Source organism: Mastigoproctus giganteus, chromosome 10 (genome assembly GCF_048544385.1).
Source record: "Mastigoproctus giganteus isolate SK-2022 chromosome 10, ASM4854438v1, whole genome shotgun sequence".
NCBI classification, from domain to species: domain Eukaryota; kingdom Metazoa; phylum Arthropoda; class Arachnida; order Uropygi; family Thelyphonidae; genus Mastigoproctus; species Mastigoproctus giganteus.
The window spans coordinates 210799356-210826447 of record NC_143584.1 but is presented as its reverse complement, the minus strand read 5'-3'; the positions used below and the strand labels follow the sequence as shown (position 1 = coordinate 210826447).

Sequence of the window (27092 nt, the reverse complement as noted above, 5' to 3'; positions counted from 1 at the left end):
GCCGTAGTAGTGATTCTTGAAGAATATGGTGTGAAAAAGCTTTATCAAGAGGTATTCAAATAAGTATGATGGAGGCACTTCAAAGATGGAGGCAATAACATTTTTTTAAGGATAATGCAAAGTGTGGAAGGCCTTACACATTAACAAATGGCATCTTGATCTTCTCTGTTAAAAGCATTACTCGAGCTTATTGTTGAATAAGAATTTAAGGCAGAATATTTTGTGGTAGTTGCCAAGTAATCATGTCTAATATTTTAAACATAGAAAAGATTACAAAACTTTGTTCTCAGCGGATCAGTTTGAAATACTTTCAGAACTTGCTGAAATTTTGATATTGGATTTCTAGAAACAATGGAATGTAGTGCTGTCTTTACAACCTGTAGACAAAATACACATTCATTAAATGTTTAGAAATGCAGTTAGAAGAAAGAATTGATCTGTGGGCAAGATAAAATTGGAAGCCATTCATTATAATGCTCCTTATCTTATAGTAATTTCCGAATACCTTTTCAAACACTGTGTTGCAGCATTCTCCTTATTCTCTTGACTCAAGAACTTATAATGGGACTGATTTTTCTAGTAAAGTAGAAGTTATGGCAATGTAATCAAGGAACTTTAAAAAAAGGAGTTTGAAGAAGCTGTTTTGCAATTATATTACAAATGTGAAAAAAAAAAAAAAAAAAGTAAATACCAAGGCCATTATTTTGAAAATAATTTGTAAATATTTCTTAAAATGAACATTCAGTTGTGAAATTTGATTCTACCTTGTACATTAATTGGTTTGGAAGTGTATTTGAAATATGCCATTGCAAAAAAAGAAGAAAAAAATGGATGATTGCCGATTGCACCTGTTTAATATTGCATTCAATGGGCTTCAGTTTTGCGGAACGTTATTACATGCTGACATGTGTCTTGGTTTGTATATACATTTGTGATTATAAAAAGCAGAATTGATAGTAATCAACAGAAGGCAGTTACTATTACAAAGATGCCATGGAGATGCATTCATGCACAAAAGTATCAGATGTACAAGGATTTGTTCTGAAGTGAGAAATGTAGCTATTACACATTGTATATTGAGAAATAAGGGTCAGTGCTCTGGCAATGAAATGTTGACCTTGACCCCTTAAAGGCTGCCAGCCTTAAGGGGTTAAATGTTAGATTAGGTGCACAGAAGGCAATACTGCTCCAAATAACACTCTAGTATAACTAAAAGTGTCTTGGCTGGGGGTGGGGGAAAAGTAGGGATGATAGCTATTCCAGGATACTGCACTGGAGAACTGAAAAGGGGTCTTGTCTTATTATTCATGAATCCTGTTTCCATTTGTATCATTCAGGTGGTACAACCATAATATGGAGTCATGAGTCATAATGATTGTCAAAAGCTGTTCAACTGCAACCTTAGCACTGATTTCATTATGCCAGATTTGACTTTCAGTAGCTCACCATAATAAATCCATATTAATTTTCTGTTCTTTTGATATCCACAGCCAGTGAGTGCCAAATCATTTTGAATTATTTTATGAAAGAGGGTATTTTTAGTTGGATTTTGGTTAAAAAGAGCTGAAATTTATGTAACTGAGTTATTGTAAATATGTGATTATTTTGGTGCAGTACCTTGCAGAGGTAAAAAAGTACACTTTCAAGCTTGTTTATACAAGGTACCCAAGGGATGTATTGAATTTTGTTATAATCCAATTTTGCAATAAAGTTCAGAATGACTGATTTAGAAATTATTTGCAGGAAGGTGTGAAAAAAATCAAGGTGGAATCTAATGAGTACGAAGAGAATGAAAATAAAGACATGACATGCTCAGAAGGTAATTGGAATTTTATTTCTTGATCATTGTAATATCATTTGGGAAACCTTTCTTACATTAACATTATTTCTTTATTAAAAATGTAGTCTTGTAGAACTAAAATTTACAGCTGGAAACTGGTTCTGTGGCAGAATGTTTGGTGAGAAATGATCCTTCTACACTAAAAGGTTAAACTGTTCCTGTTTTCAAAAGAAGAGAAAAGAGATTTGTTTTCTCTTTTTGCAAATTGCTAAAGGTAATTTAGAGATAGTGAAATTAACTTACTTAGCAGGTTATACAAATAGTTCTGCTGCTCAAATGAAGTTTGTTGACACAGACTTCTTTGGTGACAGATGTTTGAGTATATACACTAGAAATTGATTTAAAGGACATTCTGAGTCAAAACTTAATACTGAGCACAGTGGGTGCTACTAATTGTCATTGCATCTGGTTTACGCAAATTGATAACATTAAGCAGCTGATAACATTAGAAGATTTATTTATTTATTATGAATTACTGGTATACTCAATTGGCACTGCACTATTTTATTCAATATTTATCACAACCCTTGGCTGAATAAATCCAACTTTACAAAAACAGTTTGGGATTTTTTGTTCAGAAATTAAATCTCAAGCACTAGCCATTTATGTATGCACTGCATTTAATAAGTTAATTCTTTTTGCTGTGTCCTTAGCTTTGGGCATCATCAGTTCAGTTTCGGCAATAATTTTTTGTTGCATTGTTACACACTTGTAGTGTTTTGAAAACCTTGATTCAAGGTTGCACTATGGATGTTGTTTTTCACTGGAAGAAATAAGAACTTTGTTGTCCAACTGTACATTTGGATGAGCTGTACAGTTATCCAAGATAAGTGCATGTTTTTTTTTTTTTTTTTTTGCTAACTTGATAATTCTTTGACCCATTCCTTCAGAAAGTCAGTGAAATTTTGATGTCATCCATGCATTCATGTCACTCTTATATTCAACTGGTAGGTTTTTGTCCCACTGAAAAGACATAATGCTTACTTTGCCCAATTAAAAAGATTTTTTTTTATATTGTTCCTGTTGCATATTAGAAGTAGATATTTTTTCTGCTTTTTTCCTGCTGTCAGTTGTTCATTTCTGAATAATAAAGTATGCTCGGGCATCACCCTAAAATAAACATCAGTGTTGAAAATATAGTCATGACTAAATTCTTCCAGTCAGTTAGGCAAGACATTTTCCACCCATCTTTGTGCTGAACCTGTATCCATCTCTGATTTTTCTCCATGAAGTTTTTTGTACCTAATGTTCTCTCCTTCCACCTGCTTAGCCACCTCATCTATAGGGATAAAATTGTTTACACAGAGTTCATTTGCAAATTCTTTTGCCTTTCCATCTGTTGTAAACAAAGTCTGTGTTGAATTATATAAAGAAGTCACCTGGATCGATTTGGTTAATTTTGTTGATCAGATGTTATTCTTTATGGTTGTGGGTTCTTTTGAAGTAGTTGTGTTAGTAATTTTACTATCTTAATTTTTTTTCCAGGGTGGCATTTTCCACTAACTGGTCATGCTGGAATCCAGGCTTGTGCACTTTGATATTATCAAACAGAAGGGGGAGGGTGCTTTGAAGTTATTGGGTTCAGTATTTTCTTATGAATGCTGATCTTTTGAATCAATATGGGTTAATCTTGGATTAAGGTAATAACTTTTTTCTTTGCAGTCAGAAGATGAATTATGGATAACAGCAGCATTCCCATTATCAGTGTTTGAGATGTGGACGAACCTATCATTCTTGAGGTTATGGATGGCTTTTCTCTCTTCAGTGGACATGTTAATTGCTTGTTTTTGATGAGAATCCTTATAGCTTCTAAATTTTCTAAATATTTCTGGGCTTGAGTGCATTACGCCTGCTGGAAAGCTCTGCCCTTCCAAGAACTTACTCCTGATTGAAGTAATGTTGCTACAAGAAGTAAAGTACTGTAAGTGCAACATGCTTAATGCATTTAGTACTCTGCACAAAAATCAACAGATTTTTTTGTTGATCATTGTGCAAGAAATGTACCTTATAACTGGCCCATTAAACCAAGAAATGCTTTAAAATTTGCTAAAAAATAAAAATGAATTCAAGGTTTCCAATGGATAACACCATTCATTTTTAAAATGCCATAACATTGTTCAGTTTTGATTGTGGTGAGAGTGGTTAAATCAGTTTGGCAACTGATGAATGGAAATCAATATTGGAGAGCACCTGTGGTGCATGATGTCAGTGTAATGATATTTATTTGGATGAAATTGAGAGTTGCCTATAAATAAAATTCAATATATGTGTAGGAAAAAGCTTTCCATTTTATCAAAAAATTAAATTCTGGCAAAAAAAAAATCTGGCAAATTTTGAATAATCGTCAAGTAATATAAGAAAAAAAACTTAGGCAAACAGAAGTCAGTGTTTTATTTTTTTTATTATTAAAGTTAGCAAAAAAATTGTGTGCATGCTCTAAGTACAGCCTATCTTAAGCACTTCGTTTTTGCAGGTCTTGTGAAGCGGTACTTAATACATGTTTTACCCTATTGTCTTTGTAGGTACAAAACTCAAAGGCAAGGAAAAATGTATATGCAAGAATAGTTTGATAATGTGTAATGGTTTGTTTCATTTAACAAGCACTTTATTAAAGTTACCACATAAGTACCACCTGTGTGGTAACTTTAATAAAGTTAACAAATAAAATCATAAGTTATATTTATCTCAAAATAAGAGTTAATTAGGTTATTTGCTTGGCCAGTAGATAGTGAAATATGCACTCGTTCTCACTCATAAAGATTATGAACAGTAATAATTGTAATATGAATTTTTTAATACTTAAGAATAAATTTGTAATGGGTTCTTTTTTAGTTGACCAGAAAAGAAATTAACTAATATTCAATTTTTTATTAACATTTTTATTTAAAAAAATCTTTATTTTTATAGATGTGAAAGGTATTCCAAATTTCTGGCTAATAGCATTAAAGAATGTTGATATGATGGCTGAAATTATTCAGGTAAGTACTTTTGTAATCCCAATATTCTTAGAATAAATTTTTTAAAAATCTTGTTATTGAGTTTAAATGGTACCTTGTGATTTTAATGATATTCTCTGATCATTAGAACCAAATTATTTCGGACATATTTCATACTATAGTTACAAACTTTCAATGGCTAAAACTGAAAAAGCCCTTCCGAATTCGAGGATAGGATATGTGGGAAATTTTTGCAGATCAGATCTACCACTAATAGAAATAAACTTAAAGCAGAGGCTCTAGCATGTCTGCCCAGAGTTTATCAATGACAAAAGTGTTAAATTTCAGGAAATAAAAATTAAAGTCCACCTATATATATAAAATAATGAAGTACAGAAGAAAAGATAGGAGCAATTTCAGAAGTGAAAACTGCTTGTTGAAAGACTGCCTCTCTTCTACCAGCTGAAAATACAAACTGCAGTTCTAATTTTTTTGGAGAGAGAGAGAATAAAAATAGTTTGCTTAATAAAACATTGATGAACACTATCCTTCATTTATATAAGAAAATGGAAACATCTGGAAATAAATAAATTGGGAAATTTGATTGATTACACTTGCCAAATTGAGGAAATTACAAGGTCAACAGTGGAAACCAGCCTTTCCCCTCATAATTTGAAATTGTTCCATAGTTCTAGTATCATATAAAAATTAGATGATAGATTTAAAGTTAGAGAAGAGGGGGATACTAAAATTCACCTTTGCTCATTATATTATCTTTCTCTTAGCCTTACAGATCTTGGATCTTACCAATCTGTAAGACCCAATTTCAGGTTTTGTAGTCCACAAAGTTAATTTGGGATTGCTGTGTTTATTTTTCAGGTGTAAGTGCTTGTATTGCCATATTGCCAACTTTCAGATTTATGTTAAAGGATCCATTCTTTTGACTTGTTTGTTTTCTGTCTCTTTATTATAACGCTTGTTCTATTTTTCACAAAAAATAGTAAAATCGACTTCACTGTAAATATGCTCTTTTTAAAAATAAATTGTGTATTTCTACTTATTTTTAGTAACAAAATGGTGTTAGTTTACATTGCATGAAGTATGTGGGAAACACTTGTCTTGTTTATGTTAGAATTGTGCTACACGGAGTTTCTTCAGTAAGGTGCTAAAGAAATATGCAAAATTTTCCATGTATGCTATAAAATCTGAAAAGGATAACATTTACTTCGTACTGTATATAGGTGTGGTTTTCAATTTCATTTGTCTCGAACCATGTAATTGGATATTTGCAAACAAATACATGCAAGGGCAATGTGCAGTGCATGGAAAGAAATGCAAATATAATTAGCATGCTATAGGGAACATACTGTTATATGCTGAATATTTTTGCATCATTTATTATAGAACATAAGCCTTCTGTTGCCAGTGCTGGCATTTTGTTCAGAAATATGTTTGCTAGTAATAGCAAAAAAAATGGCTGTGGAAAAATCATAGCAGATGCTGTTAGTAAAATTGCATGTGCACGCATAGAGGGAAAGAAGAGTAATGATGGTTCTGAAAAGATACCGTTTTCAATTTTTCTGTAAGTGATTATAATCAATTTACTTCCATAAAAGGGGAAAAAAAATGAAAAGAAAAAATACCTCAGTTCCAACATTACAAGGTGACCCTGTAGGATACATTAGGCATCTTTTGAGCAGCCCAAGCATATTGAGTTCTTTTAGGAAAAATATTTGGTGTTTGAAGGAGATTGAGTACTAATAGGTGGTAATAGGCTGTCCTTGTCATCTGTCGTCCTGTAGAAGTTACTGAATATTTGGATGTTTACTGGTATGTAGAAAGAAATACTAAAAGATTTGAGTTTCAGTTAATGCATGGCAATGCATTAAAAAGATTTTGAAGCATGTGAGTACACATGACTGGCTTGGATAAATGTTTAACGAGACTGGTAGAACAGTGGCAACCTCTGACAAGCTTAAAGGTTAAAAACAGTGAGAAAAGCCATACGAGTGCTTATCAGAGTTGCCAGATTGAAAGTACAAATGATTACTAGCAAATAGTAATGACTCATGATCATTATAGAACTTTGAAAAAGACAAATTAAGAAATCCCTCAGTCTGACTTTTTGTGATAGGCGATATATTTTAATTATTTACTTATCTCTCAGTGATTGTTTGAATTTGTTACATTTCTTATTCCTGAATTTTGTAGCAAATGGTGCCTGTACCTGTTTGTTTTTTAATCTGTAGGAGGCACTATGTTTCTAGGAGCACAAATTTTATAATACAGTCCATTCCAGTTATTTGGGACACATCGGGTCTAGTGCATTTTGGCCCGATTAAGTGGCTGCCCCAATTATCCGAATAGTTAAAATGCAATGTACCCCCCCCCCCTTTTTTTTTTTTTTTTACAATTGGTTCACTGTACAATCAAATCACGTTACGACGAACTCAACATAGTAAAGTACCGTTCACTATACGATGTGCAATAAGCGCCGGTCATTGTGATCACATTTGTGAATTGAATTTAATTCTATTAAACAGCAATTCTAATTAGCAAAAATAGGAGGAATGTTATCCACAGGCTATAAAAGCAAAGATATATTAAGCAGAAATTTACCCTTTGTTACCTTACCAATTAAAAAATACGTGAAAATCGGAAGAATATACGTGATGATCGGAATAATTAATATGTACATACGAACTAGTTGACATTTGTTTACTGACATTTGTGGGTGGGGGTTAAAATTTAAAACAGTTAAAAGATAAGCAATCAATAACAAAGAACACGGCACACACAAATTGCAAGTAACACAATACGCACAAGTGAGAACAGAGTAACGAGTTACAAAGCTTTAAAAATACGAATGAAGAGAAGATCTGAAAATTAATTTTTTTATATGATTGAAGATTTCATGGAAGTGTAAACACATTTCACCATAATAACCCACAGAATTCCAGCTGTCAGTATTATCGCAAATTCAGTAAGATCGAGTTTACTGTCCGTTTATGATAGATTTCACTAACAGAAAAGCCCAATAAACAGGTGACTGCTAATTGTTTTATGGTTGTGACCTCCAGAATTTCGACCAAACCACGTGGTACCGTCGGAGACAATTGTAGGGTAATCTCCAGTGCTGCGGTCTCCTGCCCCGATTAAACGGCATGCTGTCCCAATTAAGCGAAGTAAACCCTGGCTATTTTCTCGATTGGTTTGTTTTTTAAGATTTGCCCCGATTAACCGGTGGCCCAAATAACCGGAATCCACTGTATATGATTTTTAACTGTGTGAGTGTTAATTTTAACAGTATTTTGAGAAAAAGCAATGAATCCTTTCATTTATATAAAAATATTGTACATGATTTAGAAATGGATGAAGTCATGGTTTTTTGTTTCAAAAGGAACAAAGGCTACCCTGTATTTGGACTAATTTTAAAAGCTAAAGCTTTGAAATTTAACCAGGATTTAGATAGTGACAAAACATTTTCTTTTACTGAGGACAAACCAGCAAGAAGTTGCACTAGCATGGCTAAAAATAGGGCATACATGTCATTTGCACACATCTTCACAGAGTGAAAGAACTCCCATGTTGCATACATGCCGTTCTGTATCTATTATCCACTAATTCTTGTGGGTTGCTCAGCTTATGAATGTGCATGTCAAGCAGAATTCCCCACACCTACATTACAGGAACCTTTCATCATTCCTAAGTAATAACATTGAAGTGGAAAAAGTACTTTTATTCATGAAATGTACTGATGTGTACACTCATCTATAAATTGCATCCAGATGGTAGTACTTAATCTTACCACTCAGACCAGTGGTTAGTGCTATTAAACCTTAAGCATGGTACACTATAGCTGCAGTTGCTGATGTGCCAATAAACTCAAACATGTAGTGAGGACTGGCTGAATAGGTGGAAGAAACAGCAAGGCATTTGACAACAAATGATCAAATGCCCTACCATCCTAAACTTTAAATCCAAGAGGTAGTATTAAATTATTTTTCCCACCAGGTGTGACTGCCCTTACCAGACAGTGAGTTAAGCTTAGTGTTTTAGACAATTTGGAAAAGAAAAAAAAAAGACACATGTTTAGCACAATTACAAGACAACTCCTTATATATATATATATATATATATATATATATATATAATTATTACGAATAATAAAAATTAAAAATAAATAGAGAAGTCGGATTTGAAGTGCGATAATATGGATTATGGACCAGGGACACTGCAAGAGCAGAGGTACCCTACAACCATAATATATTCTGATGGGATCCTTCCACTTGTTCAGATTACGAATCTAAGGGGGCATAAATTCAAATTAAGAAAAGACAGATGTAGAATAGATGTGCGGAAATTTTCCTTTAGCCAGCGGATGGTTAATTGCTGGAACAAACTTCCATCTGTCGTTGTGGAAGTTGATAGGTTGAATAAATTTAAGGAGGAACTGGACAGGCATTTGGAGGGAATGGTGTGGGTTTTTTTTTTGTTTTTTTTTTTTTTTTTGGCTGATGCTGCATAAGCTCATACATTTGCTTTCTTGCATCACATGCCACTACTACTACTATACATAAAATTATTTTTATTGTTATGTGTAGAATGTAGTAGGTATATATATAAGTATAGAATTTAACTAGTGCTAATAATGAAAATACCGTGTATCCTGGTAGCGATATATGTGTTGAACAAAGGGTGGAAAAAAGGAAAAGAAAAAGTGTAATGATATAAAAGAGTGTAACAATATAAAAAGAATGTAACGATATAAAAAGAAACAAAATGCAAATTTTGAAAAAACAACGACCAATGTGGAAATAGCATTGCAGTATTTTTCATAATTTTTGTGTCTTCGTCAGAGGTCATCCACCAAAATTATGAAAAAGAACAGCAATACTCTTGCTTCTGTTTCTGACATGTTCTGTATGTCAAAGAGCACGTGTAAGAAGCCAAGTGGTAAAAATAATTTAGAATACAAATTTAGAATAAATAAATCTAATTACATCTAATAAATAAATCTATTACAGAATAAATAAATAAATAAATAATTTTATTTATTTATTTATTCTAAATTTGTATTCTAAATTATTTTTAAATAAATAATTTTTTAAATAATAAATTTTTAAATAAATAAATAAATAATTTTATTTATTTATTTATTCTGTAATAGATTTATTTATTAGATGTAATTAGATTTATTTATTCTAAATTTGTATTCTAAATTATTTTTACCACTTGGCTTCTTACACGTGCTCTTTGACATACAGAACATGTCAGAAACAGAAGCAAGAGTATTGCTGTTCTTTTTCATAATTTTGGTGGATGACCTCTGATGAAGACACAAAAATTATGAAAAATACTGCAATGCTATTTCCACATTGGTCGTTGTTTTTTCAAAATTTGCATTTTGTTTCTTTTTATATCGTTACACCTTTTCTTTTCCTTTTTTCCACCCTTTGTTCAACACATATATTGCTACCAGGATACACGGTATTTTCATTATTAGCACTAGTTAAATTCTATATTTAAATTCTATACTTATATATATATATATATATATATACCTACTACATTCTACACATAACATAATATATACAGTAATACCCCAAAGTTACGCGATAGTTGCGTCCGACGAAAATCGCGTAAGTCGAATTCGCGTAAGTCGGGGTACAACTTTGCATATAAATACATATAAATTTTGCTTAATTGGGACCAAGGACTAACAAAAACACTAGTTTAGAAGAAAAATATTAATAAAATTGCAGTTCTTTATACATATTAATACAAAATATGTATTAAAAAAAACAAATGACTTACGTAAAAAAGTTATTTCGATGTCGATGGCTTCATAATATCTAACAAATTCGTCTGACGACACAGCGCGTTCTTTTTTTCACGCAGAATTTCTTCGTAGCAAGCTAATAATTTTTTTTTATTCCTTGCTTTGTAGCTATAACGCGTTCTTCGTTGGAGTCTGTTTTCTAAAATTTTTAAGCCCTTTACAATTGAGCCCCTTTTCAATTTTCAACCTGTCAAGTTTGCAATTGTCATGTGCTTTTCGCCGTTCTTTCATTTCGCTCAAAGCGTTTCACAATTTCATATTTTTTCTCTATCGACAGAGGTGGACTGGCCATAAGCCTTACCGGGGAAACCCCGGTGGGCCAGTGTGATTTTGGCCATAAACCATAGTATGAGGCCACTATAAATTTTCCCGGGTAAGAATTTTTGACCCAGTCCGCCTCTGTTTATCGATAATTGCTTTTCTTTTTCTCTCTGAATCTGCATGTCTTCACCAGGACGCTTCCTTTTCACACCTTTTAATTAAGTATTTTACTCATTTTTAGGGAATAAAGCACAATTACAAAACGAGGAGGCACACTTGATACGTATAAACAAAGCTGCGCGCATGTAGCAACTGAATAAACAACACCATAAAGGCAGAGATACACTATTAACACCTCACATTTCTAGGGGTTACTACCATAAAACAAAAATCCAGTTGCGTTTCTGCTAGTGAAATCTGTTATAAACTGGTAGTAAACTCGATCTAATTGCATTTGCGATTATACCGATAGCTGGAATTGTGTTGGTTTTTACGTTATTATGGTGAAATGTGTTTCCCCTTCATTGATATAAAAAACATAAAAGCAACAAGGTTGAATTTTGTTCATCTTTCGCTCTCATTCTCCGCCGTCGCACCGTATATCGATAACATATGAAAAACGACCTTGAAGATAGTGGGCGGCAGCGTTGCCAAACGAAAAAAATCAAGAACCGCGTAACTCCGAGTTCGCGTAAGTCGGGGTATTACTGTACATAAAAATAATTTTATGTATATATTATGGTTGTAGGGTACCTTTTGCTCTTGCAGTGTCCCTGATCCATAATCCATATTATCGCACTTCAAATCCGACTTCTCTATTTATTTTTAATTTTTATTATTCGTAATAATTATTATCCTAAGCTTTATCCAGGTTGAGCTCACGCCGCCTAGAACAGCTTATATACACTTACTATTTCTTTTTTCTACCCAATATTTATATATTCACCATCCTATCCTATTTATTTTAAATTTTTTATTATTCGTAATTATATATATATATATATATATATATATATATATATATATACACACACACACATACACTTATACATATTTGAATAATGTTTGAAATAGATAAACTGAATCTTTCATAATAAAAAATAAAAAGGTAAAGCAAACATCAGAGGTGGCAAAAAGCATATTCCTCCTACATGATGCTTGAAATATAAAAATAAATTTGAATGATGATTAAAAATATAAAAATAATGCCAGCGAAAATAGTCAAAATTAAACATAATGATCAAACCGACAGGGAGGGAAGAGAAGGGTAATAAGATATTGCAGCAGAAACTCTCCAAGATAATTTAGAAAATCTAAATGCAAAGATAATAAAATAACAATCAAATTTTGAATGCCAATTAAATAGAAATTTAACGGCATCCCCTTTGACAGGCACCAAGTCCAAATTTATGTGAAATATCACCAACAGAGATGTAAACCAATTACAATAAAATAAATCAGAAATAGGCTGACCGTTATGCCTGATCTCAACAGAGGACCACAAGGCCAATAATGGTCAGGGAATCGCATTTCAATCGCTAGACAAATTGCCGCAAAGGCAAGTTGATTGAAAGATCAGGCTGCCACCCGATCCTTTAAACTGCCAATGCAGAAGACTTGAATAGCGGTGGTCCTGATGCAGCAAAAATTAAAAATAGGACAGATACAAGCATTCAAATGCAATTTTTTTAATCAATTTTTTTATTTTTATATTTCAAGCATCATGTAGAGGAATATGCTCTTTGCCACCTCTGTTTGCTTTACCTTATTTTTTTATTATGAAAGATTCAGCTTTCAACTATTTCAAACTTTATTCAAATATATGTACAAATGTATAAGTATATCACATGACAGTAGTGGGCAGGATTTGCTAATGCTGCGCCCGTGCTGTCATCCAGTTCATTATTTTTCTATATAATCTGGTTGAGATTACTTTTTGTCAGTGGTGTGGCTTTGCATTGGAGTGCTTGTATCTGTCCTATTTTTAATTTTTTCTGCATCAGGACCTCTGCATTGGTGGTTCGAGGGGTCAGGTGTTGGTGATATTTCACATAAATTTGGACTTGGTGTCCATCAAAGGGGATCACTGTTAAATTCCTATTTAACTGGCATTCAAAATTTAATTGATTATTATTTTATTATCTTTGCATTTAGATTTTAAAAATTATCTTGGAGAGTTTCTGCTGCAATATTTTTACTCTTGTTTCCCTTCTCTTCCCTCCCTGTTGATTTGATTGTCATGTTTAATTTTGACTATTCTGTCTTGCCATGCTGCTGGCATTATTTTTTTTTTAATCATTTTGATATATATATCAGAATGATGATTAAAATGTGGGATGTGTGCGCGCGCGCACACACACACACACACACACACACAAAGGCGCCTCCGTAGCCCGGTGGGAAGGAGCAGCAGCAGTGCGTAGCACACGCTTCTTGATTAGACTGGGGTTCGAGCCCATCACCAAATACGGAGGATGTGGGAAGGTCAGGGAATGACCACCGCATATCCTGGAGCAATATGGCCTTAGTTGCTAATGCTCCTAAAAAACAAATAACAACACACACACACACACTACGTACAAGGGCTGTTCAATAAAGAATGATAAATTTGGTAAAACATAAATTAATGATAAAGAATGATAAAACATACTGCTTTCTATATTTAGCTGAGCTGCGGAATTTAAGACCAAACCAAGCTGTATCATATAACTGCTCATTTGACTCATGCACATGGTGAATGTCTTATGTTGCCTGTGAGGAACAGTATGCTGCTCTCAAATTTTCTTTCCTTTTCAAGAAAACATCAGATGCAGCATAAAAAATGTTGAGAGGCTTATGGTGAATCTATGCTTCCATATAGCACAGCTTGCAGATGGTTTATAATGTTTTTAAAGATGGATGTGATTCACAAATTTTGGCAGTCCTCGAGCTCCAACTGCTGTTGTCACCAAAAACCATGAACACTCCTGTAATTATCAGAGAAGATCACTGTTTAACAGTAAGGTAACTGGCAGAGATGTTGAGAATAACAGTAGGAAGTATGCAAGTTATTCTCCATGACCCTTTGCATATGACACATGTTTGTGTGTGCTGTGTTTTCAAGACTGCTCACACATGAGCAACAGCAAGTTTGCACGGAGCTTCAACAGGTAGTTACTGAAGATGGTGAGGTTTTGCTCAAGGTGATAACAGTGGATGAGAAGGCTTCATTTTGTCAAAAATTGGTTGTCAACAGTGGCAACCAATTTTTGAAAATGCTAGTGCCTAACTGCTAGGGAATAAATTGTACATTAAAATGAGTTTTAATAAATTTAAAACCAATTATACGTTGATGTATTACTTGGGTTCTACTGCAGCTTCTAAGAAAATTCTACAGCTATAAACAAGAAGTTCCTATAAACATCCTTCAAGAGATTTTGGAAGTCGTCAGTTAAGTTCTGGTGAACTGTTTCTGAAATACATTATTTGTGTAATGACCTTTTCCTTGAAGGATGGAGATATTCTTGCCCAAAATTGGAAGAACCGTCTTACTTATTGATGGCTGTTTCTGTGACATTTATTGAAGTAACCTTCTCTAAATGTCCTATTCGAATTCTGTGGACAGCACTAAGGTTTTGTTGAAATCCCAGGACATCCTGCATTCCAAGGCATGCAAGGCTGGTTCAGATTTATCCACTCTCCCATATTGGATGTCTTTGTGTTCTTGCACTCATCCCCTTTTTGATATGAAACATCCTTGGGGGCACCGCAAGCAAGTAAATCTGATTGGTCATGAAAAATGTGATCAGAAGTGATGTCATCTGCAGCTTCCATCAGAAGCGAATTATTGTAACTCATATTGGTGGAATCATACTACTTATATTCAAGCCAATAGCCTAATTACCAAAATGGGTAATTAGGCTGTTGGCTTGAATTTTACTTACCTTTTCCAAGCCAAGGATGAGTCTCCTATGAGTTTCCCCATGTAGGCCTGTTTGCAGTTGCAGACTAATTTACGTATGGGGACCCCTTGGGTTCTATTCATCCTGATTAGAGTTGCTCAAAATGTGTAGAATGTCAGGAGTTTGAAGGACTTAGCAATTCTGTTACTGATTTGATTATTTGAATGGTGGGGGGTTCCTGCACTTAATTTTCTGTTCTGTTTAGAGATTTAGTGGTATCATTTATAATTTTGGTAACTAGAGATTTGGCATTTTTCATGGCTGTTTTTTGTGTGTATAATTTTGCTCTCCGAGTTATCTGGCACTCATCTGATTGGTCATTGATTCCATAGCAGAGTTTGTAAATGGGTTTGTACTGTACTTGCTTACAGTAGTGAGAATATAATATTCATAGTGAAACATTGACACTTAATGTATTACTGACAAGCTGCTAGCCTGCTGTGCAATAATAAAAGCACCTGAATAGTTTGAAATTGAAGTGGAAAAGTCATTGCATTTAAAAATTGTAACGTGAACATCTTTGTGTGGAATAATTCTAATCACTTCTTTTATAGGAACACGATGAACCTATTCTAAAATTTCTCAATGATATCAAAGTAAGGCAACTGGATAATCCTAAAGTAAGTATTATTCTTTGTTATGGTAGTAATAAATTATGCTTACATTGCTTTATGGTTCCATCATTTTCAATTTTGTTGATAGCTGTACCAATAATTTGAACTGTGTAGTTGAAGAGCCACTTTGTTTTACTGGTTATTCTGAGGATTGTTTTAGTAGTAAAAGTGCAGCCATTATCAACCCACTGCAGGATGGAAGCCTCCTCAACAATTCATGCTGAGGGAAATGGACCATAATCTGCCACGCTGGTCCAGTGCGGGTTGGCAGATCGGCCGTATTCAGCAGTCAGGGGCTTGAACCCCGATCTACTCAGAGCGTGTGCTACTGCACTCCCACTCCTGACCACTTGGCTACGGAGGCCTGTTTTAATAGTAGTAGTTGCAAATGATGCAAGCTTATATAGTATAAGCCAACCAAATCGCCCATCTATTCCCTCTAATAGTTCAGTTCTTTGTTATTCAAACTGCCCACTTCTACAACAGAAGATGTAGAAGTGGGCAGTTTGAATCTTGTTCCATCAATCAACTACTTACTGACCAAAAGCAAACTTCTGCACATCTATCCTGCAATTATCCTTCCTCAATTTGAATTTATGCTGAGTCTGAGCAAGAGGAAGGATTTCATCAGCATTGCACTTACTCAATCTATTCAAAGCTGTAAACAGCTCACTCAGATCTTGCAAGTGCCTAATCTCCAGATGCTGCAGTTTGCAGACATGAAGTATTTCCTTGTAAAGCACCCTTTTGTTCCTCTCACCAATCTTGTTGCTCTTCTCTGCATCCTATCCAGTAGATATCCTTAAAATGAGGCTTCCAGACCCATATGCAATACTCATGATGCAACCTAACCCTTGTGTTATATGGTGGGATAATCATCTCCTTATCTTTTGCTAGCAAAAGACATATATCATTGACAAAATCCCATATCCTGGGGTTTTGTCTAGCCTGTCTGCACTGCTCAGAACTTCATACCTTACTGCACAATTATCCCCGAGTCTTTTTCATTCTCCACTATTCTCAGTGTGGTACTACACAGTTGGTACTTTAGTCTTGGTTTACTGCTAATGATGTGCAGTACCGTGCATTTGTCAATTTTAAACTTCAGTTGCCACTCCCCAGTCCACCTGCTTTAGTTTTTCTAGGTCGTGCTGTATTAGCATATCCTGATTGCTGTCATTAGCCTACTCTAATTTGAATCTTCCTGACTTTTCAGGAATATATTTGCATTCTTTCTGAAACCTTACTAAATAAATTCGATGCATTTTCCTCTTGCTTATACTCATCTGTTCATGATCTATGAATTTTTAATGTGTGTAATGTTATTTTTTATAACTTTTTTTAAGTTGTTTCTTAATTCTTCCACAAGTAGCAGATTTGCAATTTATACTTTAATCTTTAATGTGTGGTGAAAACAATTTAGATTTAACGAACCTTCATACTAAACTTGCAGTGTGTAATCATAATGGTACCCACTCTTGCCAATAGAGGAGTAAATGTATTAGATTTATACATTTTCTTTAATTTTTCACTTAATATAAATTTTTTTTAGTTTTATATTTTGGATTGATTGCTTTAACCTTTTCTGTTTCTATTTGAATTACAAATTTTCCTACTTGTAAATTCAAAATTTACAAATACTTCATTCTTCACTATTTCTACTTTATCGATCCCAGCTGGGAAGTAGAAATTAAGAAAAATATGTGGGGTGGGGGTAAGAGGGGGAAAATTCTACTGCATGTCAAATTTATCTATACTGAAAGATAGTTCATTGTACAACTTGTCATTTAAATTATTAACAACTAAAGACATGAATCTCACATTTAATTCTTGAATCAAAGTTAACTTTCAAGTGACATGTAGATGAATTCATTCCTAATTTTTGAAGTCCTCTGTTGGGTTTCTAAACGGGATCTGATCTTTTTCTGATTTCAAGTTTAAAAAACAGTACACTCTTATTTTCTAGGAAAATTGAATCTTACTGAGCAGATCAAGTCGGGGCTTATTTTTAGTATCCAAAACAAATGCTAGTTGTAAGTTTGATTTTGTTCTTTTCTCGTTTTATTTATTCATTTTTTTTTTTTTTTTTTTTTTTTTTATACTCTGATATTTTGTTGCTGAAGCCTAATCTCTGTCAGGTTATCTTTAGTTCTGAAACTAAAAATTTTTTTTTTCTGATGCAGCTACCACTTTACCAATACCTGTTCACCCTTATGTGGCCCAACCATAACTAATCCTAATACTAATTATGACATCTTAACATTCTTGGATTTCAGTATCTTGCTTATACTTTGTAATATAATGGTTTTATCATTTCCCATTCATCTTTTTTGTATTATCAGTTATTTCTTTAGTAGTTCTGCTTTTGTCATATAAGAACCCCCTCACCACCACCTTTTAAATTAATTTCCACCTTCATCCTGGATACCCTGCTCTATATTTATAATTAATCTCCAAAAGAAGCTTTTGTCCATTGACATTTGAAATGGTATCATGTAGTTCTTACCCCAGAATGTTGCTGTGATGTCTAGTCTTGTGTTTTCACCAGGACTTCAATTATGAAACCCTGGTGAAAAAGCCCTTCATAATCCATTGTAATATCTTGTAATTACATTCTGCAAAAACTTGTTTAATACTTTTGACTTCTGTTTATTAAGCCTGGAAACAAAAGTAAAAATCTTTGTCGTAGATATCTGCCACATAAGTTTTCCTCCCTGCTGTTCCTGCTTAAAACATACTTCATCTCTGACCCTCTTAAATTCTTCAGTAATTGCTTACACAGTGATGCAGTTGGTGTTTTCCAAGCTAATCTACTGTTGTAATAAAAGTCTGGGTCTTCTGCAAGGTGGTGTGCTGTCAACTTTGCCCTTCTCCACTCCTATATCCCCTGTTCTTTCAGAACTTGCATATCTGTCATGTATGTTGTCTTCTTTACTGTCTCCATCCCTTCTAATGCCTGTTGGTTATACTCACTATCACATAACTAGGTGATGTTATCTTGATATGTAGTAGCAAGGATTGTCTTATTTTGCTGTTGCTTATTATTCCCCATTAGTCCAACAGCTCATTTGTTATTATAGAGAACTATGATATACCAAAGAAGAGTTCCAAGGAAATCAAGTAGTAACGCTTTCTATGAAATATACAAAGTTTGCAAGACTGTTTTGCCTTTTTATTTGTTTTTGTCTAGGAAAGATTTAAGCTACTGAGATAATGCAATAATTTTAATCCTCGCAGCAGAACAAACTTTGCTTTACAATGCGCTGCTGTGGTATTGCACTACTTTCAAACAGATTTTCTTGCTGAAAGGTTAATTTGCCACAAAGATGAGACAATGCTATGAAAGCCTGTTAAAGAAGTTGTTCAATGTGAACTGCCATGTGGTACATGGAGTTAGCTTCAAAGTTATAGCTAATGCTAATATGACCTTGTGTTTTTGTGGACAGGATAGTCCATAAACTTAATTTCTCTGAGACCATATATAATTAGCAATATTAGAATTTTGAAACTTCTATGAGATATACTTTCTGAAAGTAGTGATCCCTAATTGAAATTAATTTGAGGAGGAAACAGATGTCTTGTTTTGATTCTCAGTGTGCATAGTTCCTAATGGCTACTTTTATTATACTAGAAAATATTTGCTAGTTTCACAGCTTATTTTTACATTTTGTTTTGTTTGGCTATCATTCATTTTATTTAATTAATGTTTTTAATTATACACTTCAAATGCATCTGTGGTTATATAAGATAAAAACTCACCATTTTCAGGGGAGTGCTCTGTCTGATAAGTGGAAAAATAGTTAGTTGAATCACAAAAAATGGGTATCTTTGTTAATTTTTGCAAATACTTTATTTTTGGTTTTATTACTGTGATGGCAGAGTGATTTTAGTGTGAAAAAATTGAAATATACCTATGAAAATTGAGGAAATAGTTTTATGTCGAATTTGGATTGCACATACTTCATTAGTTCAAATAAATGTGTAGAAGAAATAAAAAAAATACTTACAACTTAATATTTATTTCAGGGTTTTGTCTTGGAATTCCACTTTGATTCTAATCCATATTTCACAAATCAAGTCCTTACCAAAGAGTATGAACTGAAGTTTTCTCCTGATGAAGATGATCCATTCTCATATGAAGGTCCTGAAATTCAAAAATGTAAAGGGTATGTTGAATGTGTGTCAAATGCCATTATTGTAACAGAAAAATAAAGTAGCTGTTATTCCAGTGATCCTTTAACCCTCTATTAGTTGTTCCCCTAAATAGAACAGATTTGCTCACATTGGCATCAGTAAGACTTTTTTTTTTAAAGCTTTTTTTTACTGAATTGAAAATTTCTGTTAATTATGATTTGCTAAACTCAGTTACAAAATATTGGAGAAACCAAAAATAGTTTTTAATGTATTTTTTTAGAGTTTGTCACTCATACTCCAAACTGAAACTCAAATGCCAGTGTGGCACCTGGCCGGCAACATGAATTGCTTCTTTCTTGTCAGCTCTTCACTTTGAAACCAAAACAAAACTATGGCAAGATTAGACAGCTCTTGCTGGATCTCACAGACAGCATATAGGAATGGGAATTAGCTATAAGAAAGATGACTGCTTCTGCTTGTCAGGGAATTTGGAGGTACATGGGGGGGATTGATTTTATTAACAGAAAAATTAAGTGGTGCCTGTCAGATGGTACATTAGCAGTGGAATGACATGTCATTAAATCAAGATATGATTGATTAATGCAACTAATGTTGCTCTTCATAATTAAATTATTTAATGATTTCAGATATTTCAAACTATCTTGGTCAAGTACCTTGGCGTGATAGTAGGTGAACAACTGACCTTCTTGCCCCATGCAAAGTGTATGCTAAGAAAAATGATACTTAATGGAATTGGGAGGTCAAGAGAAGATCCCTTGACCTCTTTTATAAGTGTTTTTAATTCCTATTTCTACATGTGCATGGATGAGTAAATGTAATGGTGAGAAGGTATTAATATCTGCCCAATGATTTGCCCTTCTTGGCGTGATCTGGGCCAGTAAAATGATCCCTTCAAGTTCTGGCAGGCCAGAAGCACATTGATTTAGTAGTAGCAAAAAGAATGATTGGAATTTTCTACGAAGAACAGTTTATCCGAGGAAATTATGGACATTAGATCCTGCCCTGGGTTGGACTACAAACAGAAAGTTTCAAAGTGAAATAATTTCTATAAACCAAGAGCAGTCAATGCCGAATATGTCCTATGTCTAAAGCTGATTTAAAATTTCATAAGAGCTACCTCTATCTTTCTCTATAGGATTGCTTCTCTTCTAAACTCTCCAAATTCGACCCTTTTTTCTTTGTTTACACAAGATTCGTAATTTAAAATGATTAAAATATACACTACATTAAAATCAAATAAATGCATTCAATTCTCTCTAAGCCTGTGAGTGCTTAGACATCCCTAGGATCATAGTTGAAGGCCCCCAACCCGACTCCAGATCTATGCAATACACACAACCTTGAGAAATTGAAAACGTGTCAAAGTTTTTAAAAATAAATGCTGTTTAAAATTCACGAATATACTTAATATAAGATAATAAAATTCTTTAAAATTACTTTCCTTCCTAAAGGGACAAAACTTTTCGACATGTTGTGATCACAGGTAGGAAACATACTAATTTGAACTATCCCAACGCTATTTATTACTGAGAGATTACTTGCTAATCTGCATGCGCAAAAAAGTCCATGAATCCGATATGAGAAAAGGTCTCTGTATGTTAATCATGTTGTTTTTTATTTTAATTTCTAAGGTTTTACTATTAGGTCTTGTGTAATTGTGCTGTATGCTCAAAACCTTAGCTTCATTAAACTGGAGAAGGATAGAGATAAGTCTTATGAAATAATGAAAAAGTAACACATTGGGACAGTTTGGCCAAGGGGTGGATATTATGAGCATTAGGAAGTGGCAGACATGCTTTTTGCATGTATGTTTTTGACGGCACGACCTTTAGCCTTCACTTTGAACAATTTATTTATTGATTAAATGTCAGGTTTAATAAAAAAAAAATAAAAAGAACCCTTTCCAGGAAGGTATTATGAGTTACAGTGGGGTGGTAAGGGGGAGACTAATTAAAGGTCAATTTTTTGTTTGTGTCCAAAAGGCAGAGGGACATGGAAGACTTCTCAGCCTCCAAACCATACTGACAGGTAACTAAAAGTGAGGGGCCCTATTTTATGGAAGGTATGAAGAGGTAGTGTATAAAGTCAGCATTGATTATACTGTGCTATAGTGGAGTGAGGGAACTTGTAACTGGTCATTGTGATTTTGCTTAAATTTTATTTAAAAAAGTCATTTTTGAATAATGTACCTTTTTAGCTTAGGGTCACCTTTCCCGTTTCATATGTCATTCTCTTCCGTCACTTATTACTCTAATTTTTTTTCCCCTTCTCCCACCAGATGTTCTATAGATTGGAGGAAAGGGAAAAATGTAACTGTAAAAACAGTTAAGAAACGGCAGAAGCACAAAGCCAGGGGAGCTGTCCGTACAGTCACTAAGACAGTCCAGAATGATTCCTTCTTTAACTTTTTCAATCCTCCTACAGGTATGACACATTTGATGACTTGTTTCTGCATGCATGCATGTCTTTTTCCTGAACTTTTTTAAATCAGTTTTCAGTTATAAACTAGGCACTTGAAGATAGGATTCAAGCCATTAAAAATCCAAATTATTATGTTAATAGATAGTAGGATGAAAGAAGTATATTGAGAAATGGAATGTTTTGGAGATGGCTAAACGAATTCTCATTCCTGAATGTCTGCCATTTCTGCTTTTTATTAATTTGTGATATGTAATTGGCATGTAAGGCAAACTTCTTCACTATAGTAATAAGTTTTAAACTTTTTTTTAAAAAAAATATTTCCTCGGAATTAAGGCAATATAGCATAGTATGCAAACAATATTCAGCTGTTAATTTTTAATCAAATCCTAACAAATGCAGATTTTAAAAAAAAACATTTAACATTTATATTGTACAAATTGCTTTCCTTTATTTATCTTTTTCTCTGTTTATTTACAGTTCCTGAATTTCAAGAAGAGTTGGTAAGAGAATTTGCTTAATTATTTCATTAATTTTATTGTAGTTTTCATTTCATAAATTTAAATGCATGTTACTATTAAATTCATACCAATTAAAAAGGGTCATAAAAGAAACAGTGTCTTAAAAGAAAAAATATATTAGACGGATCTAGCTAGAAGATATTTTGTACCCTGATAACCCATTGATGAAATAAGTTGAGTGAATTTAGAGCAGACATGTGAGAGCAAATAAAATATTGGCCAAAGTCATTTGTGGCCCTTGCAAGTAGCAAAGTGGGCATAATCACTATCCTTCCCACATTGGGTGGAAAATGCCTGGGTTCAAGTCCCATCAATGACACGAAGAATTTTTATGGGCTTCTGTGGCCACGCTGAGTTCATCCAGGGTGAAGGGGGCCTCAATTGCCTGGTTTCTGTAGTTGTGTGTCTTTTCACAACGTGGCTGAGTTAGTTGGTTTAGGTGAGGGTTGCATAATTTATCTCCCAGAGTAGGTCTTTCATCCAGCAAATAGACATTGACCATAGAATGTGATTTACAGACAATATTGTCACATCATAGCCTTAGTTACTTTGGTGCTCACAGACACATTCATGCTCCTTGTTTGTTTCATAGCTGAAAGCAGACTTAAATTTGCTACAAAATGCATTAAATATCTGTTTAATTGCAATTCTGTATCAGTGTCATTTGTATGTAACAAACAAAGGGCACAACATTTTCTAGCTAGAATTATGTAAAATATTTTTTCTTTAGAAGGTGTACTTTTACTTCATACAAATTTAATCTCAATGCAAAGGTCACTGCAAGTCTTGCACTTCAAATAAATAATACTATTCCTTGTGGAGAAGTGTTCTTGTTTGTGTATAAATGTTCAGTGCATTTTGTAGAAAATTACAAAACATTGCACACTTGCAAGGGTACTGCCATCTACTAGTGTTATTTGAAAATAATTAATTTTCAAGATGGCAGTACCCTTGCAGTTGTGCACCAAGGCAGAGATGCCATCTGCAATATGATTTTTTTAACACAGAAGGAATGAAACCTGAAATTTATGGAATATTGGCTCAGTATGGTGAAAGGTGTATTAGTCAGCAGCAAGTCTACAAGTAATAAGTTTAAGAACAGTATTGAAAGTGAAAATTCCCCTTGACTAGAGCAAGGGTGCAACACCAGAAGTCACACTGCTTGTGAGGAAGTCTTTTAGCGAGTGCTTTATTGGGTTAATGTTTAATGTAAAGTGTAATGGGGAATACATTAAAGATTGGCATGCATGGTTTCCTTGTTTATGAAATACAAATTAACTTTTTAAAGTTTTCATTTGAATGACCTGTGTAGAAACATTTGGTAGGTTTGGAAAATTCCAGGATTGAATTTTTTAAAAAATAAAAACTATTAATAATAAATAATTTCGTAAAATGTCTAGACTTTCACAGTAAGTGGCATTTTTGTTGTATTTGTGCTGAGGTTTATTTTATTAGTATTAGCCACATGGTTCAAGGAAGCCCTAGGCTCTTGCTGCACCATCTAAATAAAAATCCTTTTGTTTTGCTCTTCACACAGGGGAGGAATGAAACAGCTGGCTTTTGAATTTCCTCAAGCTGTCAACCTCTACCCATGTAGGTAACAGGCCAAGGGAAATTAAGAAGTTAGCTGGATTAGCACCATATGTGAGAGAAACACTTATGGATCTTTTTCTGGTACAGAAAAATCTATAGCTTCCTTGCACTAACAAATGAAAATAGACCCAAGTCTATTTTCATTTGTACCTGGCTTTTTTTTTTTTTTTTTATGCCTTAGAGTCCGTATTGGCTATTCTTAGATTTCAAGGCATTTAATGTAATATTTTGATTGCTTGTTTAAGCAAAGATTCTTTACAATATTTTGCTTGTTTAAGAAATCAGTCTCAGATGTAATTTGAAATGGAACTGAGAGATGTAGTTAGAAAGGAGAAACCTGATCTGTGGATAAGAAAGAATTGAAAATTACTCCAGGATAATCATCATTTCCTCTTGTGCAAGAATTTCTGAATGCAGCCAGGCCTCGCATAATGCGAGTTCGATTAATGCGATTTTCAGTTACCGCTATTTGAAAAAATTATACCACTTTACACATGATGCAAATTTCCAGTTAACACGATCTGTTTTTATGTTATAGTTGAAAAAGATTTGAATCGTGCTCTAAGGTTACAGTGCGCTGAAGAATTCCCCGCTGCCCACCTCAATGTGTTCCATCAACCATCGGAAGAAGAGATGTTACTTGTTTGTCTCCCACTAATAAAGTCACTTGCAGGCATTTAAAAATTCTAATTTTTAAATGCAAAAAAAAAAAAAAAATTTTTAAATGAGCTAGATGAAAATGTTACTGCAAAGGACATAACAGTAAAAGAACCAAGATAATCTTTTGTATTGCAGAGAACCTCAAACAAAAGGTTGGAGGTTCTCTGCGATATTTACTTCGCCAGGGCCTAGAGAAGATTGTCGGCTATCGAAAATTGATTGACGAAAAAAAGGAAAGCCAAAGCTGTTCGAACAATGTTCAAATATTTCCGTAACAAATAGTTTCTTCATTGTGCTTTATTTCAGGGGTTCCCAAACTTTCTTGGTTCATGGCGCCCTTAGTGTCTCAGTAATTTTTTCACGGAGAAACCCTTGGCCAAAACAAATACCTGGAACAGTTCTGTTTATTAAGTAGTTAGGTCCAAACAACTTAATAATTAATGTTAAAACTGAACTACCTCAAGCTAGTAGATTGCTCAGTGTCTGACAGATGTAGAGTATCACAGTTTCCCTCAAATTTAAAATATTCCATGGCGTAGTTTGTGAACTGCTGTTTTATGCAATAAACATTCTATAATTATTTTCATTATCTTTTACATGGTATTTGGTTAAAAAGTTATATAAAAGGTATTTTTAAAATTCTTTATGAACATTCTTGAAGGTCAAGTACCAATTATAATTTTTCCTATTGGTGGTTATATTCGATTAGCCCGTTTCCGTGATCCACTCGCAGGTCTAATTAATCTCGTTAATCGAGGCCGGCCACATACCTTTCCAATCTTACAACATCCTCCTTATTCACATATCCTTGTACCATGTTATTCCTGCCTTTTACAAGGGCAGTTTTTTCCTCCCCTCCACAAATGTGCAGTATAACAAACAAACCACTTTGCAGCAGGCGATGGAAAAAATGCTGCTGTCATTCTGATTGTAGAACAGTGCTTGAGAGTCAGCCATTGACTGGTGCAACAGTGTTTTCGAAGACCTTGAAGTTGTTACTTTGTTTTTTTGTATGCAACAAATAAGTGAATATTTGTCGTATTGGAGAGCTGATTTTAGGAAACAGGTGAATTGTAGTGTATGCTATTGCATTGAAAGTATACAGTACAAGTTGAAATGTTAGAGAGGCAATTAATCATGGACACACTGGTATATAAAGCCTAGTAGCTTCCAAGATAAGTTCTTTGAATGCTTCCCATTTTGAATTTGCTGTTGGTAACATCATCAGTTGGTCCCACTGTATAGAATTTAAATACTGTCTCAGACCACCGTAGTCACCTTTACGAAAGCAAAAACCCTTCCCGTTACCCCTGATGGTAGTTACCTCTGAGTAAATCCCACTTCAGCACACTGTGATCACTGCCACCTAGTGGTTCCTTTATCTGCAGATTCTTAATGCATGAAGAATCACTACTGATAATCAGATCAAGAGTATTACTCCCTCTAGTTGCCTCCTGAACATGCTGATGTAGGAAATAATCATCCAATAAATCCACAAAAGCCTTGCTAGTGTGTGAGTGACCAACCCACAAATTCCAGTCAATATCTGGAGAATTAAAATCCCCCATTATAAGACTGATTTACTGGCCCACTCTATTTCCCTGTATGGTTTCTTATTATACTCATCAGAGTCATTAGGCCTATAGCACACTCCTACTCTCAATTTTGATCTCCCAATGCTTATGTCACACCAAACTGACTCGACACTGCACTGACCAGCGATGTTGACTGGCTTCACTTCCTTGGATTTTATGTGTTTCTTAACTAATAGCATAACCCCTCCTCCCTTCCTATCCTGTCTATCCTTTCTATACACATTGTACTCCCCAAATTCCAGTTCTGCATTTCTTATATCTGTGTGACACCACGTCTCTGATATCCCAACAATATCTGCCTTTGATGTTTTGAGCAGTACCTCAAATTCATCAAATTTATTTACCAAACTCCTTGCATTGGTGTACACGCAAGTATACATGCACCTGTTCCTATTCTTAGCTACGCTAACATAACCCATGTGTTTACTTGTACCGCAATGACTCCCAGCAGTCTCTGAAATATCCTGCATCTTTTTTTCCAGTCTGCTGCTCATTCCAATAGAAGCAATGCAAGAATCACTTCCACCTCTGCCAGTGGCTACTGTTAATCTATTAGTCCTTGTATCCCCCCAAGCTAGCAGTTTTCCAACCCACCTAACACTGCCTCGATAGCCTCAACAAATATTCTTGCACCCTTTCTGTTTAAGTGTATCCCATCCCTGTAGAAGCAGTCTCTCCTGTTAACAAGTACAGACCAGGCTGAAAAAAATTCTACC

At 34.1% G+C, this 27092-nt stretch overlaps 1 protein-coding gene across 2 annotated transcripts in view; it reads left to right on the top strand.

Annotated features, from left to right (window-relative positions):
- LOC150079843 (nucleosome assembly protein 1-like 1) overlaps nt 1-27092 on the top strand; it is a 103996-nt gene that overhangs the window by 58907 nt on the left and 17997 nt on the right. For both annotated transcript variants that reach the window (XM_090382425.1, XM_090382426.1), the window contains exons 7-12: nt 1744-1819; nt 4748-4818; nt 15375-15440; nt 19461-19600; nt 21868-22013; nt 22488-22510. In XM_090382425.1, the coding sequence (XP_090238551.1) occupies nt 1744-1819; nt 4748-4818; nt 15375-15440; nt 19461-19600; nt 21868-22013; nt 22488-22510 (522 nt within the window). The remainder of the gene's footprint in view (nt 1-1743; nt 1820-4747; nt 4819-15374; nt 15441-19460; nt 19601-21867; nt 22014-22487; nt 22511-27092) is intronic.